This window comes from Grammomys surdaster, unplaced genomic scaffold, assembly GCF_004785775.1.
Source record: "Grammomys surdaster isolate TR1022 unplaced genomic scaffold, NIH_TR_1.0 144, whole genome shotgun sequence".
Lineage (NCBI taxonomy): Eukaryota > Metazoa > Chordata > Mammalia > Rodentia > Muridae > Grammomys > Grammomys surdaster.
Genome location: NW_021604602.1, coordinates 5,185,043 through 5,207,204, shown reverse-complemented (window position 1 = coordinate 5,207,204; position 22,162 = coordinate 5,185,043). Strand labels below are relative to the sequence as shown.

At 49.5% G+C, this 22,162-nt stretch overlaps 1 protein-coding gene and 1 long non-coding RNA gene across 3 annotated transcripts in view; both read right to left on the bottom strand.

Moving 5' to 3' along the window:
• Nucleotides 1–21,289, bottom strand: part of LOC114618723 — a 28,122-nt gene extending 6,833 nt beyond the window's left edge. Inside the window, exons 1-5 of the mRNA XM_028764517.1 lie at nucleotides 20,994–21,289; nucleotides 19,231–19,342; nucleotides 15,601–15,674; nucleotides 15,281–15,499; nucleotides 6,808–6,891 (exon numbers count right to left, since the gene is read on the bottom strand). Of these exons, the coding sequence (XP_028620350.1) occupies nucleotides 6,808–6,891; nucleotides 15,281–15,499; nucleotides 15,601–15,674; nucleotides 19,231–19,342; nucleotides 20,994–21,108 (604 nt within the window). The 5' untranslated portion in view covers nucleotides 21,109–21,289. The remainder of the gene's footprint in view (nucleotides 1–6,807; nucleotides 6,892–15,280; nucleotides 15,500–15,600; nucleotides 15,675–19,230; nucleotides 19,343–20,993) is intronic.
• A 93-nt stretch (nucleotides 21,290–21,382) lies between these two features.
• Nucleotides 21,383–22,162, bottom strand: part of LOC114618722 — a 3,135-nt gene continuing 2,355 nt past the window's right edge. For both annotated transcript variants that reach the window (XR_003710997.1, XR_003710998.1), the window contains exons 2-3: nucleotides 21,948–22,039; nucleotides 21,383–21,724 (exon numbers count right to left, since the gene is read on the bottom strand). This is a non-coding gene — a long non-coding RNA (uncharacterized LOC114618722). The remainder of the gene's footprint in view (nucleotides 21,725–21,947; nucleotides 22,040–22,162) is intronic.

Sequence of the window (22,162 nt, the reverse complement as noted above, 5' to 3'; positions counted from 1 at the left end):
AAGCTGGTTGTGCAAAGCCATTAGTTGGGATGTCATTGGGAATGTTAAAAAAGAAAAAAGAGAGAGAGAGATGATCTTGCACCAGCAAGAGTCAGATGGGTAGATCATGTCATAGCCATTCAGTGGTACCCAAGCAGGTGAGAAAGACCATGGAGCAAAGAAAACATGGAGAACAAGACGCTCATTGCAACAGACAGAAAACAACAACAGAAAAGTGAATAACACCAATGGAGCTTTAAAAAAAAAAAGGATGCTCGTTAAAATGAAAAAAAAAATAACTGCTCATAAGAATTTGGAAGGCAGAAAGAAAGATGGAGCACATGAGGTTGAGGGGCGTGTTTCCCCCTGCTGAGTTACATATCTTTACATTAACAACTTCACCTCAGAAAACACTAGGGCTTTTGGCCCCACCTGCCCCTAAGATGGGCTGAACATTGCAGGGGGAGCCGAGGAGAGCTGTAGGTCTCAGTATTATCAGAGTAAGGAAGTTGTGTTTTGCATATGAGTGTCAATCAAGAGACAAAATTTGCCTTCTTTTATAATATTGAAAGAAAAAACAAATACGTCTAAGATAGCCCTGAGCAGGCAGAAGTGCTGGGACCCCATCTTGGGAGCACATGCAGACCGCCCTCCCCACACATATCCTAGGTGATCCTAACATGTCTCTCAGAACCCCAGAACTAGAGACACTTATTATTCCAGATCTGATTAGGAGTCAAAGACTCCTAAAGCTGGATCTATCCTTTTTTATTCCCAAGGTGACATGGCAAAGTCACCTACCCAAGCCCTCCTGCCCTCCAAGGTCTCACTGACCCAAGGCAACCCAAGGTAATCGGTAACCCATAGCACCCCCTCCAATCTCCTAGCATGAATGTTGAGACAAGGCCCACCTAGAGACCCACCCCATGCTGCCCCACGTCGCTGTCTTCACACCAGTAACCCACATGTAGCCCCAGCATTCTCCTTCTGACCCCATCCCACGTCTGCCATCTTGTCACCTTGCCTCTCTAAACAGCTGCATAAGAGCCCCATGCAAAGACCCCGCTGGCACTTTTCTTCCCAGCATCTCCACCCGCCCCCTCACTCAGACTTGTGTGGACCATCTTCCGGAACCAGGTCAGCAGATGTCCCAAGGATGATAAACGCCGAGGCAAAGCCTGGAGCCCCAGATTCTGAAACAAGATGTCATCAGACCCCTGCGGCCCCAGCTCCACGTCAGGCCCACGTGGCGTTGCTCACGTGGCCCAGACACGTGGTGCTGGGGGCACAGAAGGTTAGGTAGTCTGTGTCTTCCACGATCGGCGGCTGTTGCCATCTATCCAGTGCCTACACTAAAAACCTCGAAGCTAGAAGCGGAGGAAGTGCCCATCTTCCTTCTTCAGTCATTTCAGAACGCTTCTTCCAGGGGTCCCTCCTCCTTGCTGGTGTCTCAGACCCTTGGCAACTCAGGTAGCAGCAGCCCCACCCACACCAACCTTCTGTGCCATCTCTCTGTCTTTCTACTAAGCCTGTACTCAACTCTCACCCCTTGCCATATAACCCATCTGTCCACCCTGTTCTCGGGTCTGCACATGCTCCCTGGATCCAGCCAAGCTATTGTCCCCCTGCTTGGGCACTTGACAAGAATCTGTTGTTTTGTTTGGTTTGTTTTATTTTGATTTGGTTTGGTTTTTAATGCCCCCAATAGGAATTGAGAAGTCAAGGAGGGCTGTGACTCTTTTTTTTTTTTAATAGTCAGACACAAGCATACAACACACAACTCTATAGATCTAGTCAGCAACAGAGAAAGAAAACTGGACAGAAGCAGAGAGTCAGTCCCAGGTGGGGACACTAGAATAAACAACTCTCCAGGTCTCCCCCAGCAGCCCGTGGGGGCCAGTAAGAAGACAGTTTCAATACACAGTACAAACGCGCATTTTACTGGTTACAGAATACATGTTTAAACATTCTAGAAGATGGGCCTTGAAACGGGCTCCAGGGGTGGCATGTATGTCTAGGGTCTGGGACCCAGGATCATGTGTGAAAGCCTGTGCCGAGGTACACTTGCCTAGAACTCTGAGCTGAGACAGCCTTGATCTCAGAGAGCACCATGAACAAAGATACTTGCTTCACCTGGGGCTCTTGGTCCTCTGGGCTCACAGGTCACACTTGCTTTGTCTGCAGCAGACCCTGGGTGTTAAGTCACACTCAAGATGGTATGCAGCAGGCAAAACCTCCTAACTTCTGACCTCCTCCTGTCTTTTGGCTGCCTAAGCCAAAGGCTAAGTCATATCAGGATTAGAAGAGATCCTTTCCCAGGGAGGAGTCAAGGTACCCACTGGGCATAGCGTCCCTTATTCACGCAACCATCTAGCTACAGAGCCCCAGGCCTGAACCCTTCCCTCCTATCTATGCCTACGGAATGGGCACTATGCAGGGATGTGTCAATGGACTGAATATGTGACAGACAGTGAAATGGCACCACAAACAGGAAATGACAATGGTGATCTAAGACTAGGGTCTTCCTCAGCTAGCTGCTCCGAGTCAGTTAGGCTGTGTGGAAGCAGCTTGTGGTGGGGCCGAGAGCTATCTCTTTCTAATCCCAGTCAGTGTATGGCACATGCAAGCCCCTCCCTCTCTCTCTCCCTGGCTCCCCTTTGACTCTTTTCCTGCTACATTGTTGCCTTCTTGTCTCCCTTCACAAAAGCATGAAGATTTGATTCCTTTGGGGACAACAAACAGCTCAGCTTTAAATGAGCCATAACCTCAGATCTTAGAGCCCTCACTTTGCAAATCCCTCTTCTACTCCCCCTATGTAGATTTCGTTCCTTTTCTATCCATCTGCCCACCGCCCCATCTTCCTGCCCCGACAATCTCACTTTTATAAGCCCGGTGTGCAGAATAGAAAAAGGCATGCTGAACTCAGCCCATCTCTCAGATCTTGCTTCCCTTCCTTGTCTTTCCTCTGTCTTAGTTTGGTTTTTTTTTTTTTAATCTATTAATTTCCTGTGAACATAATTGTATTACACATGCAAACTAAACATCGCCTCCCTCTTGTATCTGGGCTTGCAATCTTCTCCCTCTGTCTGGTCACCTTTTATATTTAAGTATTTACTGTTATTTATGACCCTCCACTGCTTGTATTTTATTCTCGCAATGGAAGGTGCAGCCTTGTTTGGGGGCCACGGTGTTCTTCGATTTTTCACGCATTCTTTGAAAGGTATAATGTATTTATCTATTTAAGGACTATGCATGGAATCTCATTACCATTTCTGTCCAGACAGCCTCTCTTAATTACCCATTTATCATGTTGCTTGTTTTATTATCTTTCTCTCCTTTTTTTTTTTTGCGTTTTTTTTTTTTTTAATTCTCTCTGTTCTCCCTCCCTGGAAGAACCTGGGTCTGGATTACCTCATCGATCTTCAGGATGAATGAGTGTCTCCTTATTAATCCTCGTGGACGTTCCTCTTCCGAGGCACCCACGGATCGCTTCCTCTCTTTGCTACTCTCTCCTCCCCTCTCTTTCATTTTCCCTCACGCCTTCTCCCTTCCCCTCTTCTCCCTGTGTCTTCTCATGAAGGGACCTCAGGTGCCCAGAATAAGATGAACAGAAGTCCCATGGGCCTTCCTTCCTGGCCTCTCTCTGTCATTTCCATTTCTAATTCAGTCATGTGTGCTCATTCATCCTTTCCATCACTCTTTTATTTCAATATTTATTCTTTTATTTATGGACCTCAGGTGCACAGATTTAGATTAAGCTTGATCTGAGGGTCCCAAGCCTTCTCCACATGGGTCTGCCTGCAGCTCTTTTGTTTTTTAATCTCCTGTGCTGGTGCTTGGGCTCAGGAGATATTTAGCTATCTCAGGAGCCCAGTTTTGAATTGAACAGCAGAATTCTTGCTGTTCTCTCGCTCAGCCCTATATGGCTCTCTCAGGCATATGCCTCCATGTATATTCATTACGTCCTCAACCTTTTCGCTGTGTCTGTCTGTCCCGTCTCTTTTCAGCATTGCATGTGTCTTCCTTTATCTCCTTTGTACATTTTTTTAATCCCTGACACCGCTTGAGCACCACAGTGATAAACTAATGTCACCGCTTCCCGAACATCCTTGTGTGGACACTCCTAAACTTGTTCCTTTTTGCTATTTTGACTTTTATGGGTGAGTTTCCACGCATTTGTTTGACACACCCAACAGATACGTATTCGCCATATTTAAACTCTTATCTGAGAACTGCTGTTTCCTCTTGTGCTCATCTAAATCTTTCCAATCTCTTCCCTTTTCTCTATCTTCCCACTGATCTAACTCTTTGTCCCAACATGATCAACAACAACATTTACAACCCCTGGTCTATAATTTTGTTTCCTGTGTTTGTCTTGCAAGGCGGAGATGGAACCCAGAACTTGGCACATGCTAGACAACAGCTTCATCCCTGAGCCCCAGCCCATCCCAGGGCCTCAATTTTGAATTAATATGGATGACTTGTGTTAAACAAGCGCCCAATCCTAGACTTAATTGTCCCCACTTATTATCTTCTCTGCTCCTTTTCATTTTTTCCCCATCTTATTGTTACTTTCTATCACTCCCTCGCCCTTTTATTCTCCGGGAGATCAGATGACCCTGGGGCTCGGCAGCACCCCTCCCCCTAAGAGTGAATGCAAATCTTTTTTTCCCATCCATTCATTTGTCCTCTCGCTTCCATTCAGTCTTTCTTTCCATTTCAATACTGGTTTCTGCACTTCCAGAGGGCAGGTGCACCTAATTGGATACATCATAATCTGCTATTAATGGACCTCCCCTCCAAGCCCCCATTGAAGCCCTCCCTGACATATTGATGCCTGAAAGGTCTCTTGGTCGGGTGGGTCATTGTCCATCTCAGAAGCACAGATGGGAATTAACCAGTCTGCTGACACAGCCCCTCGTCCCGTCCCTAGCAGGGCTCTGTCTTCCAGCTACATTCATCTACCTATTTGTGAGTGTATTATTACCTTTCTTCTCCTTTGTCACTGGCTGCCATTCTCAGCTACACAGCCTGGTGAATCGAGTCACCTGCAAACATCCTTACAGCTTTCTCTCCTCTGTGCCTTTCCCATTTACCATCCTTTCCCCCAGCTTTCCTTCTTTTTAGTATTTAACCCTCTGCTGATAGAATTGGTCAGATTGTGAAGCCTAGTTTAACCCTCCCCTGAAGTTCCTCATCTGTCTGCTTTCTTTCTGTCCTTATTTCTTTTTCTCTTCCTTTCTTTCTTTCTGTCTTTCTTCCTTCCTTCCTTTCTTCCTTCCTTCCTTCTTTCCTTCCTTCTATATTGCCTCTGTCTTGTTACAGTTTCCTATATGCCCTCTTTCTCACTTGCTGTCTCTCATCTCCTTGGAGCTGGGGTGTCCAGATAGGATTAACTATCCCCGATACTGACTTAGCTGGTCTCTCCCTGCATGCTCACACAGCCCCTCATATTTTGTAAGCACTTTGTTCGTTCTCTCTCTTTCCTGAGTCCTTCTCTCTCTGATCATGCCATCATCCCTCTGTTTATATTAAGGGGCCTCAAAACCCTCAGAGCTGGTTTAGACAGCTCTTCTCCTTCTTTCTGTCCTTTAGGATTCCTTCTGGAGTTAAAAATTTCCTTGGGTCCATGATGACACAATACCAGTTCACACATGGTACTTTCTATATCTATCACCTTGGCATTTTATTGATTTATATCGATTGCCTGGGCACCAATGAGACAGGATGAGACTGTGTGCGCCCACCATGACTTTCTCTTTATACCTAATTATTTCTCTATCCCTCATGCTGCTTTCACTCGCCCAGCTAAACATGCATTATGTGATGTAACACACACCAGTGAAACAGCCTCCCAACAAGAAAACCAGAGTACCCATGCCCTCTTGGCCCTTTTTACTTCCTCCCGCCATGTTAACTACCAAAGTGTGCAAACCCGTAGCCCAGAAACACACACACAAATGGCAGATGTGGGGCAAACACAGCATATGTTCTTTTAACACCAGATTCTCCCAGGGTTTACCCTAGACATACAAGGAACAAATCTGAGACTAGCCCCCCTCCTTCCCCAGACCCCCTTGGCAGGGCAGACACTTCCCCTTCTGCCCCTCTGGGCCCCAGTGAATGGCCATCCCCATGAGAAACCTGTTTCAAGACCCCAGAATACATAGAGACACAAACATAGTACGGTCTTCCCGGTGGGAAACGACGGAACAGAGTTCATTTGTAAATAGGTGGCTTTGTCTACAGCGATATAAAAATATTTTGGCCTTTTAAGACAGATACAAAAGAAAAGTCCCCATCACCGTCCCCAAATGTCTCAGTCCTAAACAATAAAGAACTTGAAGAGGTTTCGATGGAAACTTTGAAGACAGAAAACCTGCCCATTATGTTTCCCAGACATTTCCAGGGGGTGAGCTCAGGTCATTGGAGGCTTGAAGCCTATTTGAGAAGCTGGTCTCTCCGCCTGCATTTTCTCCTCAGCCCTTTGAAGGCCCCAGCTCACAAGGGCGCTTCCAATCCTAGTCAGTACAAGAGCCAGAGGGAGAGTCCGCAATGAAAGGCCCATTCATTTGGAAGAGTGAAAAAGAAGAAATTCTTTTGGGGTCCCACACTTGAAGCTGCCTATAGAATTCTTTTGAGACAGAGACAACACTAGGCGGATGGAGGCTCCCCTCTTACAACACAAGCGTCAGGTCAGCCCCCGACTTGGCTCACTGGGCAACCCCCCTTCCCCCCATCTGCACAGGCTGCAGCTCGCCTCACAGGGTACGTGGAAGCCCCACCCAATCAGCCATTACGTATGCTCGCTAGACTCTAGCCACTTACGATTGACAGTTGGAGGGTCCCAGGGGCAGGTTTCTGTGTCCATGTGTCCAGGGTCCCACGCAGGATTCCAGATGACGACTTTGGCTAAAAATCAGAAAGCTTGCAGTCACAGGATAGAATCCCACCCAGGAAAGCAAGTACCAGGAGGGGGGAACTGCCAAAGAAGTTCGCAAGGATGACTTACAGCAGAAACTCTCTCAAGTTCAACAAATTTGAAATCCACGGAGACTAGACTGTCTTTTCAACCCACTCATCCCATGCTCACCCTGACCAGCTACCTATGAGGGGATGGGGCATGTACCGAGAGCCTTGGTAGTAGCTTGCATGGTGGCCTAAGGGGGGTGCAAAGTGGGTAGCAAAGCTCTAGAGATAATGTACCTATAAAATGCCAACTGATACCTACGTGAGCAGCCCACTCCCAGGTAGACAGAGCTCTGAGAACACTCTGAAGGTAGGGCACAGGTTGTGCCCAGGGACAAGTCAATGGGCCAGCAAGACTCAGCATGGGCCAAGCCGGGCAGAGGGCCACATAATGGAGGCCAAGATCCCAGTATGTGGGCTATGCTAAGGCCATAGGGTTTTCAGTGGGCAGTATCTTGAATAACCATTGCACATACACAAACACACAGGATGACAGGTGACCCCTAGGTTACCCATCCAGCCACCTCTATGCTAACATGACACAGGAGTGCAACAGACCCAGCAGAACACCAGCACGCCAAGTCTTTACAAGTCCAGGACTTATCTCAAACATGAGGTAGGACTGTGAGATGTACAATAAAGACTCACATGACTAGACAACTACCAAGGCCCACAAAAAGTATAATGTAGAGGCAGCCTCCTAGTACGAACTCTATTCTCCTATCCACAACAGGATTGTCCCATGGCAGGACAATAAATGAACTATGTGTATACAACATGCTAATGAAGGGGCAAGGGTGTTTCTGTATACTTTTCTATTTTAATTTTATTTTTGAAACAGTTTCTTATGTAGCCCAGACTGGCCTCAAGTTTGCTATGTCGTAGAGAGTGAACCTGAACTTCTGACCATCCTGCTTTTACCTTCCAAGTGCTCAGATTATAGGCATGCATGGTTTTCTTTGGTGCTGGGGACGGAATCCTAAGGTTTCTGACCTGCTGGGCAAGCATTCTGACAATGGAGATACACCCCCAACTCTCGTAGCCAACTGCCTTGATTTTTCTACAAACTCAAATTGCTTGAGAAAATAAAACAAAACAAAATGACTGGTGGAAAACATGTTTTAAATGAGTTGATGTTTAAAATGTGTTATTAGCGTCTGGTAAAGGTCAAAACCTATGGCAAAGGGGAGTCTGTCTGGAAGTGGGGGTCTGGATGGGAGCAGGAGAAAAGCCAGGGTCAGTTCCAAAACCCTTTAAGTGACATGCAGGGAACCAGGAGACCCCGAGGAGTGAATGGGGGAGTGGGGGCACTACTAAGAAATAGACAATGAGAGGATTTGTGTGTGACAGGCTCTGGGATGTCACAGGCTGGGATGCACAAAACCACAGGACTTGGCAAACACCCTAGTGCAGGCTGCCAGATACCTGCCCTGCTAGCTCTTCAAGGACTCTCTTCCTTATCCTTATTTCAACCTTCACAGACAGGTTTTCCACCCATACCCTCCATTCCTAGATGGCGCTCTGGCTGAGGTATCCCAAACCCTTTCAGGGCACAGTGAGGACACAACTCTTTTATTTCCAAGCCTCCTGCAAATCCCTTCTCTGGCCTGTGCTCCCCAAACCCCACTCTGCCATAATTGCTGGAATCTGTGTCTTAAAAAAAAAAATAAGTGTTCACAGGACAACCAGAAGATATGGGTGACCCAAGAACTACTGGTCATCTAACAGCTCAGGAATGCATAACTGCATACTGAATACCGCTCTCCCCATGATCCCTGAAGGCTGGGGTGGCCACTCATCATAACCATGGTCCCTAGGTGACACAAGACTCCAGACCAAGAACACACAGTAAGACCAAAGACGCTGCTGTTTCCTTGCTGGAACCTGAGCTGGGGCCTTCACTCGACTCCTTCTGTTTTCCTCTATTTTGTTTTTAATGGCAGGGAGATAATCAGAAGCAACCCAGGGCATCTGGGTTTTTTCCTGTCTCTCCTCCAGGCCCCTGTGGACCCTAGGCGCACCTGACTGTCCTTAATGAACTCTGCATGCAGACCCCAGGCTGCTACGCTAGCACGTAACCCGGGCAAAGTCGTGCCTTGGTTTAAAAGCTGCGTGCAGCAGTTCCAGGTGTACGTGATATATTAATGACGCAGTGCAGGGCTGGAATCTTAACAAGTGTCAGAAAAGCTGCAGCAATGACTCACTTCAACCGAAGGGAAAAACAAGATTTTATAGAGTCCACAGGAACCACTGTCACAGACGTTTGATGGAAGACCTTGTAAATGTATGCCCTGAGTTCATGCTACACATATAAAATGAGGGTGGGTACAGCAAGTGCAGCCCCCATGGCGCAACAGGGTCAGAACATTCTAACTCTGCATCTTGAGATAATGCTTTTTAAAAGTTTCTCCCTTCCGGAGGCACACAGGACCTAATTGATCTTGTTTTCGGTACAAATATCTCTCACTGATGTTTCAAACAGAGGAAAAACGTCAAAGGACTATTTTTACTAAAATGTGGATTTCAAGAAATAAGAGTCTGCAGTTACACAAATGATCAGCCTTTCCCGTTTCCTACCTGTTGAGAAAATACTACCCTCTTGCAAGTTCCCCTGACAACTGTAAGCTCTTTGCAAAGCTCATTTCCTGTACCTTTGTTGAGACCCAGGCCCTGGACATTACAGGCCCATTTATGAAAATGGGAGCTGTAATTGGGACATCTTTTGAAACCATGTCCCCTTCTCCGCACCGGGCCCCCTCTAATTTTCGTTGGTCGGGTTTCAGAGGATGTTTATATACGCCTCTTCCTGGAATTTCACCTCTTTGCTTCAGGAGTGGGCAATTAGAGAGAATTAGGACCTATTTGGTACATGTTTACCCTTAATGGACAGAAAGACTGAAGCAGCCTTGGGAACACTGTCTGCCAGTCTAATTGAAGCTGGCAATTTTTTGATTCCTCATTTCAGCTTCATCGGTATTGTAGCAACCAAGGTCACAAAACAAAAGCTGCAGTCCCCCCACGGTAATGATGGGTGCAGACTGACAGAAAAGGTCTGCAAGCTCCTGATTGCCTCGCTGAGGCCCAGAGTCAGATGGAGAGAAGTACACAAGGGGGTGGAGGTGGGTGGGTACCACTCATTTTTTTTTTTATAAGTTGTTACCTTGGTGGCTTCAGCTAGAAATTCTTCCCTGAGTGGGCCAGGATGCCAAAAAGGCTGATACCAAGGGTCTCTTGACCAACGGGTGCACAATGACCCCTTCTGGACAGCACCCCTGGGACACATTCTCCTGACAGGGAAGTCATGGGTCTAGTCTCATTAGACAAGGAATGCTCTCTGGCCCAAAAAGGGTTTCCCAGCCTGGCCCGTGGGATGTTTGAATAATTCCCTGTAATAAGTAATACCTTTGCCACAACACACGGGGCAGCAACGGCCTCCACAAAGACCTATGATTTCTAAAACCTGTCAGTGAGGAACTAGCTGAGCTCTGAGACGCCCTGACCACGCTTGTCACTCGGGAACCTGCAATCAGCAGCCCTCACCCAGGGCTGCAACCGGCTAGACTGACAATCTGACCCTCTGGAATCTCCAGCCCCCTCACCTTTAAAGCAGGGGGGGGGAATAGAAACAAGGCTGCCAAGGGACCTCGTGTGCCAAAGACCCAGCACTTACAGATTCCAACTCCAAAGGCTTTAGATGACTACAGATCTGTACCCCTCATCTTAAGGATTGAGAAGGGATGACCCTGAGGGCTAAAGACAGAAGCTGGGGTCACATCCATAGGCAGGGCTGACAAGGGGCTGGGTTCAGACACTAGAAGACAGCTGAAGACAGCTGCCTATCCAGGACCCATGTACCCATTCTGAGCTCTGTCTACTGACCACCTGACAGTTTCTAAGCTAATAGAGGTCCAAAGTGTCCAGCCATGGACCTCTGCATGGCCATCTCTTGTTTCATGGGGGCTGTGTCTCATTACAGAATAGGCACAGTTAGGCTCTGGTCCCATTTTACCGACTGAGAAACTGAGGCTCAGAAATGGTCTATCGCAAAGACAGTGACCATGACTGAGAACCAGGACTCCTTCTCCTAGCAGGAACTTTTGCCTTGGGCCAGTCTAGGGCAGTAGTAGGACAACTCCTGGCAGGGGGATGGTCACTCTGACTTTTTCTGCTCTATGTCCCTAACCATATATACTCGCCTCGCCACACCCTAACTCAATTTCAGACCCCCTAACCCCACAGTTCCCTAACCTTGAAGGAACAGCTGCCTATCCACATACAGGATGACCCAGGGAACATGCTGGAAGGAAAAAAAAAAAAAGCCACACAGCTGTGGTCCCTAGTGGCCAGAAAAGACATGTGCTCACTCTTTGGCCCTTGCACGATCCTCTTTCCCCAATTTTCCATTCTGGACTATTGCTTGGCCCCATTCTGTCTCTAAAGCATCTTTTGGGCTCTGGGCCCAATGTGATCACATTCCTGCCTATAGTTAGTTAATCCTATGGCTCTTCTCCTAGAGACTTACACAAATCTAGCCCTGGGAAGGACAAGTTCAAGGGTCCCCAGGGTCAGACAGTGGGTGGGTGACTACGTGCATCATTATACAGCAGGGGTCTGCTCCTAGGTGCAACACACACACACACACAGAGACGCGCGTGTGGACACACACACATACACAGAGTGAGGGGCCCCCACACAGCACCCTGGGAACACACACACACCATGTCGAATAGGTAATTGAGGTTTTCTTCCTTTCATCTGAAGAAAGGGCACCTTCCATTGACAGGAGCCATTCACAGGACCTGGGAAACTCATCGAAGCTAGCTCTCCCAATTATCCCCAGGTGGCTGTGCTCCACAGGACTCCCCCACATTCCTTTCTGCCTGAGCCTTTGTTTCCAGCTGCAGCAGCCTCAGAGCTCCCAGGCTAAGTGTCTCCTCCTTAAGCCCTAGCCAAAGACCCTATTCACTGAGAGAAGAGAAGGCTAACTCAAGGTGGTGGGGAGCCTGGCTGTGGGGCCCCACTCTCAGGCTAGGGGAGGGAAGACCTCACCATCTGCAATTTTCTCTTAAGTCCAAAGAAACTAGAGAGCAATTAGGAAAGTCAAGACTGTACTGTACCCTCCACCCCTGTTCTCCTCTTAATTAATTCCTCTCCCACACACATCCTGCCTGAGTTGGAGGGGTGGGGGCTACTGGCCTCCGTCACCTAACACCTGCCCTATACACACACACACACACTGGAGGAAGAAAAAAAAACATGGACAATGCCTCTGAGAAGCCTGGCTGGCTAAGGCCACCAGATTCCCAAAGGAAGAGGCAGGGGGCCCCCCGAACATTGGCCTCAGGGCCAGACAATCCCAGAACACAGCAGACATTCGCATCAAAGATGGAGGTCTAGGTCCCCTCTCCTAATACTGTTCTGCTCTGTAGCACCGTTGCTGTGTTTCTAGGTGCCCAAAAGGAAATACCATCAGAGGCTCCTAATAGCCCCCTAAAGTATCCCTAACTCACAGAGGACTAATTTTTCTATGCCACAAAGGCACCCCCACTCTGAAATACCCCCTCCTCAGAAACCTAGAGAGTCCCAAGTGTCCATGAGCAGCCGGGGTTTACTCAGAGCTACCCACCACCCACCCAGTGCCTCTCTCCTTTCAAGACCCCTGTGCTTAAAGTAAACTCACTCAGAAAGACTCAATTCTCCTAGAATTTTTCCATCTTCTCTATCTAGGGATGGTGGTCTAAACTTTACTTTCCTCCTCCTTTTGTCTGACAGGGATGGGGCTGAAAGCAGCAGAAGAGAGGGTAGCTCTTGGGACTCATTCACAGCCTGTTAAATTCCAGTCTCTAGAGAAGAAAGGGCTCCCAGGGCAGCTGCCCCCACCCAGTTCCTCCAGCATGGCTTCTCCATTGTCCTTCCCTGTCCGCTGCTCTGTAGCCATTGAGGGCCTTAATTTACCTCCCCCCACACCCCTTTTGTGTGACACCCCTTACTCTTCATGAACCAGCTCATTAAAAGATCAGTAGATTTTCTTTTCATTCTAAGTCAGATTGCTCATAAAAAAAAAAATGTAAGTAACTTCATGTAAATGAAGGAATAAGAAACATATGCGTCCTGCTGCCCCGAAGTCTTGCCAGGTTTTGACATCATTTAGAGAAATGTACTTGTGAATACATTTGGGGTTTGAATCACACAAATCGGGGGCCCTGAAAACTGCAGCCAGCAGCTTGCAGGCGGGAATGAAAAAGCAAAGGCAGCCCCCCCCCCCCCCCACACACACACGATTAACCTCAGCTTAGCTTCCGGCATCCCTTTCCCATCCATCCCTGGGGCCGATGGACATGCACTCCCACAAGAAACTGCTATCTTTTCCCACAGTCTGACCTCCTCGTGAAGCACCAAGTTAGAATGGACTCTGGGGAGCTAAGTGCCTCCTATTACCATGGCAAATGACCAGAGACCACCTCCCATCTTTCCACCAGGTGACAAGGTCCCTGTGCCTGCCGTCTTGGCAATTTGGGCCTCATTTCCACCCTTCATGACTCAGGCCTTGTCCAAAGCATCAAAAAGAATTTTACAGAAAGCTATCATTTCTTTTGATTCTCACAAATACCAGCTTCTTGGCAGTTCCTAAGACTCTAACCTGAGAGGCTAGTGAATTGTATATTAATTGAGAACCTAGTATTCTCTTCCTTCTTCTTTAACCTAATGTCATACAAAATCTACCAAAGATATATCTGCCTGAGATTTAGCTTCCACACTCTCTGAAACATCAATCAAACTGTACCTTCATGTAAAGCCTGTTCTTGAATCCTGGGAGGGTAGGTGGGGCTGACTGCAGAGTGTGGGGAATATTCTGGGGTAAGTGAGCATATTGGTCTCATGGTTGGGTCTGTTCAGCCTCCTCTTAACCTAGCCTAACCCCTTGGCTCAGTCCACCTCCCAAGTTCTCTGCTGTTCCTAATGAACAAGCTCAGAGCTGCAAGCCCTTGGCTTGGCTCAGACTACCTACCCATTGGCTTTGTCTAAGCTCGGGATTTGATGCCCCTGGGAGCTAGTATCCTGCCCTGAGCAAAGTTCCCCTCCCAGCCCTCCTCCCTAGCCACGTCACTATGTTTGCAGGTTGCTCAGTAAATGCCAGCTACGGAGTAAATGTCACAAGACAGAGCCTTCCAGGTGCCCTAGGCACACACTCCCTCCTCCTTACAGCCTGCTGGGCTCTCTAGAGAGGTAAAGCAGACAGGCAAAGGCCAGGTCTGGGTGCTTGGTCCCCTCATGAACTAGGTTGTGTTTAATAATAAGATCCCATCCCATTTCCACTTCAGAGGGGAAGAGGCGGAGCTGTAGAGGAGCCATTTATAAATCTCGTTTAATGAGAGTATCATGGAAGCTCCATCAAAAAGCAGAGATATCATGGAAAAGGCAAGGCCTCCCTCCAAGCAGGCTGACATATTGGGGGAAATCTTGAGGCAACAGCATGGAGTTCAAGGTGTCAAAGGATAGCAACTAGGCCAAGGTCAGACCTAGACCCAGTCAAAGTACCCCAGTGTCTCACACCAGCTCAAGTAGGGCAAAGCATGAGGACCCTCCTCATTAAGCCACCTTGATGGCTTTCTTACTCACTTGACCCTTTAACCCTTTGTATAAAGCCTGGTCCTACCCCTCCCCTAACACACACAAGCCTCCGATGACTCTATAAGTATATCTTGAGTAAGTGAACCACTCTTTGTGGTTCAAAAACAAGCAAATACAAGATGAAGTCTTCTGTGTCTTCTCCACCATATTCCTGTCTCAAAGCAATGTCAAGGGTGAGGCAAAGAAAGACAGCCTAGCTCAAAACCACCATTTCCTTAGAGGACAGTGTCAAAGCTCCATGTATGCAAGGCTGACATTCTCTAAGTAATCAATCAGCATTGCCATGGCTGGCAGGGAGAAATGTCTCCCCACCAAGGGTGGATAGCCACCTGTGACTGTATCTCTGAATGAGACAAGACTGGAGCTGATGGTGGGACAAGCCCAAGGGCCTGTCAATTCATATCATAAACATAATCAGTCAGGTTGACTGTGTGCCTATTGTGTTTCTGAGTGTAGCCTATATGTGCCCTACCCCCACTTACCGTCTCTGGTCCCTGCTAGACAGGGGCCAGGATGGACTCCCACACGCGGCGTCTCGTGGCAACAGTCTCAGCTCCAGGCAGCATCCAGGCATCCAGGTTCCGAGGTGAAGGTGAGAAGCTTGGTGAGCTGCACCCTCCCCATGTATTCTTCTTGAGTGAAGATGTAATGTCAGTGAATTCTAACAAAGTTGTGTGTTAGTCGGCGCCAAGAGACTTACCCCAATCCAGAAGGGTCGTGATGTGCCGTGGGGTCCTCGCGCTGGGCATCCTGGGGTCCTCGCGCTGGGCGTCCTGGGGTCCTCGCGCTGGGCGTCCTGGGGTCCTCGCGCTGGGCATCCTGGGATCCTCGCGCTGGGCGTCCTGGGGTCCTCGCGCTGGGCATCCAGGGGTCCTCAGTCCTCTCTTCTTCAGCCGGCATGGCCGGTGGGCAATGCCAGCTTTGAGGAAAGGCAAACAATTAGAATTCCTACAAGGGAACACCCTGAAAGAAAGAAAAACTACCTGTACTCACACGCATGAAGACACGCAGCGGCCTCACCTGCTCTTCTGTGGAGATGGGCAGCTCGTGGAACCTGAGCACAACAGGAAATGGCACAGGAAGACGCGACAGGCCTGGATAGTAGCCCCCAAAACAACACCAAATGGTCAGCAAGGGGCCTAGGAGGGCGGAGCCATGGACTCTCAAGGACACCGTGGTGGTTAAGTGTGGTAAACACCCACCAGGGAAGGAGTTTGAGTTCGACGAAGACGACGACAGGATCTCCAGGCCCAGCAAGTCAACTCATAAACCTGTTTTAAGACCCTGGTCACTCAGCCCCTGGAAACTAGGCCCACAGGAGAGGAAGAACCACCAAGGGATTGTCCAACAGGCACCGGGGCGGCTGTTGGCAACTGAGGTGAGTTTGGGGAGGCGGAAGGGGGGCGGGGAGGGGGGAGCAGAACACAATGGGATGGGGGCCTGGTAGCAAGGCTAAGGGCAGCAGGTGGACCACGTTAGCCACAGTGTGGACTTAGCAAGGGAAGCCAGACTGTACAGCAGAGGTAGGAGTGGCTGAAACCCGAGGGAGAGGTTGGCATAGGATGCACCCAGGGACACTGAAGCAAAGGTAGGTGTTAGGGAGACACCATGAAAAAAGGCTATGCAAGCAGATGCCAAGGGGGTGAGGGCCCCCGGCCCCGCCCCCGCCCGGGGCCCCCCCCCCCCCCAGCGGGTAGAGAAGAGCAGGTGGGCAGCCAGGCAGTGGCGGGGCCTGCACATGCTCTCTAAATAATCCTATCATGGGACACAGTCATCAGCCTTAATTGGGGACAGAAAGGCTGGACTGAGTCCCTAGAGAAGGAACAAACTGTGGAAAGGGTCCAAAAGCCTCAGACCCCCATCCATCGCCCTCTCAAGAGGGAGACCTGTGTGGCCAGGACAGGCACATCACAGCTGTTCCTTGCGCTAGCCTCAGCTCTAAGCTGCAGGGTCAATAGCCCATACTCAGCCATGAATGGGGAGGGAGGCAGAGAGGGGGGCAAGGCCCTGGGGGTGGGCAGGCAAACCAAGCCCACCCCATGCCCTCTGAATGCTCTCTATGGAGCCAGAGACCACTGCTCTGGCTCCCAGACAACCCCCCAGCTTGCCCTCCCTGGGAAGCAGAGGCCATCAAGGGACAAGCTAGGTGGCAGGTGCCAAGCCCAGGGCCAGGACCATGGGCATGCTCAGTTAGGATCAACTGTGGATGACAGAGTAAACGCGCGGACGAATGCAGGGCGCAACCATAGAACCCCTCAAAGGGGGCTGAGATCAGGGCAGGTTGCTACAGATTCCCAAGTACCTTGAACCTCCCCACTCCTCCTGACCCTTGGCTGCCCAGATGTGGCAGTTGAGCCCGTCCATTCGTCCGCCTGTCCCACCATACATCATCCCACATACTCTTACTGAGCCCCACTATTTACCGGGTTGGTGCTGGGACACCCAGAGGAGGAAGGGGTGGCCTAGGGGCACCCCAAAAAGGGGCCAGATCCAATTGGGAGACGGAGGGAGACAAACAGAGGGAGGCTGAGACAGAGAATGGAGGGGAATGGGCAATAAAGGCAGAAAAACAGTTGTCCTCAGAAGAATTGGGGGACTGGTGCTTTTCCTGCCTCCTCCCTCCCACTCCTTGGCCTCATCTCTGTAGCTTCCTGATATGTCCTGATGGGTCCCATAGATGCTGATTACCCAAAATGCTCTGGGCCTGTGGGCCAACTACCCTAAAGCCAGCCTAGATGCCTGGACTGCAAGAGGAGGGGGGACTTTTATACCCACTGATGCACAGAAGCACCCTCGAGGGTCCCAGGAAGTGGACTAAGGGGTGAAAAGCAAACTGTGCTCCAGGAAACAGTTTACCTGGAGTCCTACTTACAGGCTTCCTGCCTTTCAGAACATCAAGGGGCTGAGATGGTAGCGGAGGAGGTGGGGGACCTGTGGGGGGGGGGTCTTGTTTGAATTGCTCAAGGCTGAGTTTGGAGGCCTGATGACCTAAGACTGTAAAATACTGAACAAAGGCCCTCTGCATTTTCCCTAGCTTTTTAAAATACTCCTGGACTCCTTGAGTATCAGAAGTGGCTTCGGGGACCTATTATTTCAATGTAAATATTATTGATAAGATATTTGAGACAAGGGACGCTGCAGATAGTGGGAGCCTCTATATCTGACTGCACTGCGAACGGGGAGCCTTGTGTCTGCCTTCTACTTCCCTGGGCCTCGACTCTATCCTAGTGCCTTAATGTCAAGTCCAGCATGGTGCTGTACTGGACCCACTGGGGAAAGGAGGGTGGGAGGAGGGTGTCCCCTTCACCTGGTTTGTTGATTGCTGGAGTGAGACTGGGGAACTAGCAGGAGTCTAGGTGAGAAGGAATGACTGTGGCCCCTAGAAAAGTCTTGTAGTTCCTTGTCTCAAAGCTACCTTCAACTTGCAACCCCGTTCAATGGGTCTTGCACTGGGACTGACCAGGGCTTAGTCTTCAAGGAGGGTGGGGGGGAATCTACAACACTGACATTAAAGAGGGCCTTAAGACCCCAAGGCCCCCCCTACTCCTCAACCACCAGCTCAGCTCTCATTATGATAATCAATGTTTTTCCTTTGCAAACAAAAAGGGCTCCTTTATGAAATGACTATTGGAGCCCAGTAGCTACCTCATTAGCCCTGCAGCCTCTTCCTTCCACGAGGCCCAAGATTAGCCAGCCCCGTGTTCATTAAGGAGAAAGGGCAACAAGTAGAATAGAACTGGAAAAAAGAAAAAAGGGGAAAAAATAGCTGGGGGGCAGGGGTGGCTCTGTCCCCACCATGAGCTGGACATTCCTTGAGACCCTTCTGACCCTTCCTGTACCATCGGGACTTAATCACCAGTCCAGGGAGGCATTAGGGAAGGGGCAAGCGGTGCAGAGGTTAAACCTCAGGAGAGGAACTCAAAACCCTTCAATGGGGCTATGTGATATCTGAGGCTTCCTGGGATGTGTCACTGGGTAATCAACTTAAAAGCTTCCTTCTGGTTTTTCTCCTCTAAGCCCAGGCTAACCTAAGAGGAAAGCTCTCCCTAGATGAGGTTTGAGTTTTCTAAATCCCCTTTCTTTGCCTTTGCTGTCTTTAAATGCTCAGCCTCCCCCTCCAAACCACCCCCCACCCCCGTCCCTGCTTTGGTCTTCCCTGTGGGAACCTAACTTTGAGAAAACTTAATTGTGATCCAAATTACATTTGCTCAGGGATACCTAATTGATTTCCCTTCCAGTCCCTCAGCTAAGGAGTCTGCAAGTCTTACCTGATGGAACTCACCTGGCCTTCCAGGCGAAGACCATTAACCCTGTTTTAGCCAAGGTAGCTTGCAAGAACTGCCCTACACCGTAGTCCCAGCTTTAAGTGCTTTTCCTAAGACCTGAACCCAGACCAGCAACCCCAGAGTGCTCTAGGCAGCCCTGGAAGCTGGGTAGCCTGAGGCAGGTTTGGGAAACTGAGAGGAGCAGGAATGTTAAGTCCCCAGGGAAAGTGAGAAGAGTTGTTGTGTGTCCGTGAAGCCAGTCATGTGGAAATAGAGGGGAACCAGAGCTGTGAAGCCATGGAGCAGCAGGAATGGAGGTGCATGTGTCCTTGTGTCCAGCCAGGCTGGAATCGTGCCAAGGGGCAAGCTACAGAAAAGTCTTTACCTGAGCGAGAGCCGTTCGATGGAGAAGAGCGAGTCAGGAAGCAGTGGGTTGGAGGGGAAATTGGAGATGAGGAAGGAAAGCAGCGAGTGTAGACAGGCCTCGAGAAGCCGGGCTGTGAAGGAAAGACAGACACTGGAGTGGCAAGGAAGGAAGACAGGGGGAGGCGGGACTCCAGGTGAGCACAGTGTGGATTCAGGAGTCCAGAGAGGAACTGGAGGTGCAGGCTGGAAACAGGTACATGTCCACTGCTACTAAAACGGAAGAGGCCATGAGGCTAACGATATGTGGGGGCCCCATCAGAAACCACTTGGCGACCTCTGCTTCCCTGCGTGATGGCAGGCCGGCCCTGGATCAGGACAGGAAGTTGTGAGCATCAAATGAATGGACAATTGCCAACAGAGGGACCAGGGTAACTCCAGTCTCCATGTGCGCAGAACAGTACTGCGGACGGAGCGGGCAGTAGTGAGACCCCCTGGCCACTCTGCAAGACGGAAAGGGTCCCTCCAATTAGCCTGAATTAACTCAGAGCGGGGTCTCCGCCCACAGCATTTGTCTGTTCCTACGTGCTGCTTCTGCCTCCACTTGCCTCATAATCCAATCAGCTCTTTTCAGAGGCCTGGACTCTATTGTCCACTCCACGCCAGGCTTGCCATAAAGCGACCCAGTTGGGTTTTTTTTTTCCTTTTTTTTTTTTTTGTCTTGTCTGGACAAAACTGGTTGGTTTAAAAGGCCACCAAAGAAAGTGCTGGTAAAAAATGAGGATCCTAATTAGCTTCCCAGAGAGACTGTTCTTTTTATCTTTGTACCTCAGCCTGGTGCACTGGGCACATGGTCAGCGTCTCAGAAAATGTTTGTTGAATGAAAAAAAATTTTTTTTTTAATTCTGGAAATTATTTATTGAGCACAAAGACACCCAGCACCTACTGGGTGCTCACTGAGACTAGGGCTGTTTGGTTGGTGGGTAGTAGGGACAGCCTCATTGGTTAGTTAAGTATTTTTGCAATTTCACGGGCGATTTACAAGGCACTTTCTTGTGAGTTACATCGTTTGGTCTTCAGAAGCACTCTGTGGGGTAGATAAACTGGTTTCCTCCCCCCACCCCCCCAATCCTCCCGCCTCCCCCCACCCCCCAATTTTTATTTATTTCTCCTTTTTTTTAAAAAAAAAAAATAAATGCCTATTTAGGTGTGAAAGGAACTGAAACATAGAAGCTAAATGAATGATTTGTTTGAGGTCACACCATTACTAAGAGGTGAGGTCAGCACATGCTACCAGACTTGGGCCAGGCCCCCCACCCCCACCCCCACCCCCCCGACCACCCTTGGGAAGCTAAGATTTCCCGTTGTGAAATGTTTGATCTGAATTGAAGAACTTTAGGTGGAGGGCAGGGGATTGGAGCATCAGGGGTCGCCACAATGGCACCCGTGTCCATTTGACCCCTTCTCTTCTTACCCAATGTGGTAAGAGTGTCCTCCGTGTGAATTTGAAGTCCAGCCTCACTCCCCCGAATGAGGCTGAGTTATCCCAGTTCCCTTTCCCACCTACCTCTTTAAAACTCATGGAAAGAAAAACAAAACAAAACAAAAAACCCCAATGCCAATTCACCCCTCTCTAGACACGAGGCTACCCCCTTTGACACACATGAATTGCATAGGAATAACACAGTCACGTTGTGTAGAAAGTGCTCTGGAAATGGCCACACACGTTCCTCATGTCCTTACTCAAAGTCTCCCCGACGGCCTGTTGTCTTTAGGAGCCCCTACCTGGAGCGAGAAGAGCCCTGGACATAGGGGCTACAGGAGACTGCAGGAGAATAGATGAGGCACATGAGACCGTGGGTTGGGGACTAGATCCACCTGTGAACCTTTCAACAAACATGTGCTGAGATTTCTGCCCAGCCCTGCCTCAGGCTGCTGTAGTTCATTTAATTCTCACAACAGCCCTAGGAGGTTGCTCCTAATGTCCCCATTACCCCAAAAGGAAGGGACATCTCCAAGAAGGAGGGTGGAGAGGGAGGGGACATGCCTTTGAGGGTCAGCCACATGCTCATTCCAAAAGGAAGCACCCACCCCACCCCACCCCACCCACAGACTTGCCAGCAAGATGCTGGTTCCCCCCCACCCGGCCCAGGTCCCCCCCTCCTGAGAGGTTCCCAAAGGGATCCTTCTGCTCAGGACATTGTTAGGACAACATGGTCAGTCACAAAGGGACGACCCCCCTTTGGGGAGGGAAGCACTCCAGTTCACTAGCAGATGAACACAAGCACAGATGTACAGGAAAGGGCTCAGACTCAAGACACAAGCAGAGCAAAGGTCAAGGGTCACAGCCAGTGCCCCCTCACTAGGGCATTGGTTCAAGGTTTGAACCCCAGAGAGAGACTAGCTGGACTCTGGTGATCCTCTTTGTCACTTGTCCCTCGCTGTCCTGGTCCAGGGGGGTCCACAAGAAGTTGTTCTGTATGCTGGCAGGTTCCTGGAATCCATGCTCCTCCCTTCTGCAAATAACCAAAGGTTAGAGAATATATTAAATGCCCAGGTATAGGTATTAATTACAATTTAAGTTAATTAATTACAACTAATTATAATTACAGCTAATTATTTAACATTTTAAGTTGTCTCTAATGGCTAATGGGTCTGGGGGTAATGAATTGGGGGATGGGCATGAGGAGCCTACAGGCCATATAGCATGCAAGCAACTTGAGGGAGTGGCTGTGGTACCAGGAGGCAGGTGCGCAGCAGGTACTTGAACATCCAGAAGGTGGTCCTGGAAGACTGGTGTGAGCCGATGATGTCATCCCTGAAGAGAGAGCCTATGATATGGGAGGGGGGTGTTAGAAACCACCTTGAGGACCTCTAACGGCCAGCACAAGAACAGCATCTAGAGGGAGGAGGCAAGAGAAAGAGAAGAGAAGGGAGGGGAAGGCTTAGGGGGA